Consider the following 370-nt stretch of genomic DNA (forward strand, 5'->3'; position numbering starts at 1 on the left):
TTGCTTCCTGACCCAGACTGACTAACTCTGACTCTTCTACCCCACCAGGCTGACAGTTGAGACTGGCCAAGGCTACTACAGAGCAAGTTCCAGGCCAATGTGAGCTACACTGTGAGGTGCTGTCTCACAGAGCAAATTGGGACAATCTAAGTCTAACACTAGTAGTCTGACATGGTAGCTGCTACTTAGAGATACTTAGACTGTTTTTATATATTTATTATTTACTGTGTGTGGGCACGTTACAAGTATATGTGGAGGTCAGAGGACAACTTGAAGATGTTGGTTGTTTTCTGCCACAGCATGGGTCCTGGGGATCAAACTCAGGTTGTCAGGTTGTCAGCAAACATCTTTACTCACTCTCCTGAGCCAT

The 370-nt window shown here is 45.4% G+C and overlaps 1 protein-coding gene across 1 annotated transcript in view; it reads right to left on the minus strand.

The window, feature by feature from the left end:
* Positions 1–370, minus strand: part of LOC114615107 (KN motif and ankyrin repeat domain-containing protein 1-like) — a 5,258-nt gene extending 4,888 nt beyond the window's left edge. The window contains exon 1 of the mRNA XM_028760753.1: positions 358–370. Coding sequence (XP_028616586.1) covers positions 358–370 — 13 coding nt within the window. The remainder of the gene's footprint in view (positions 1–357) is intronic.

The sequence above is a fragment of the Grammomys surdaster genome, unplaced genomic scaffold (genome assembly GCF_004785775.1).
Source record: "Grammomys surdaster isolate TR1022 unplaced genomic scaffold, NIH_TR_1.0 126591, whole genome shotgun sequence".
NCBI lineage: Eukaryota > Metazoa > Chordata > Mammalia > Rodentia > Muridae > Grammomys > Grammomys surdaster.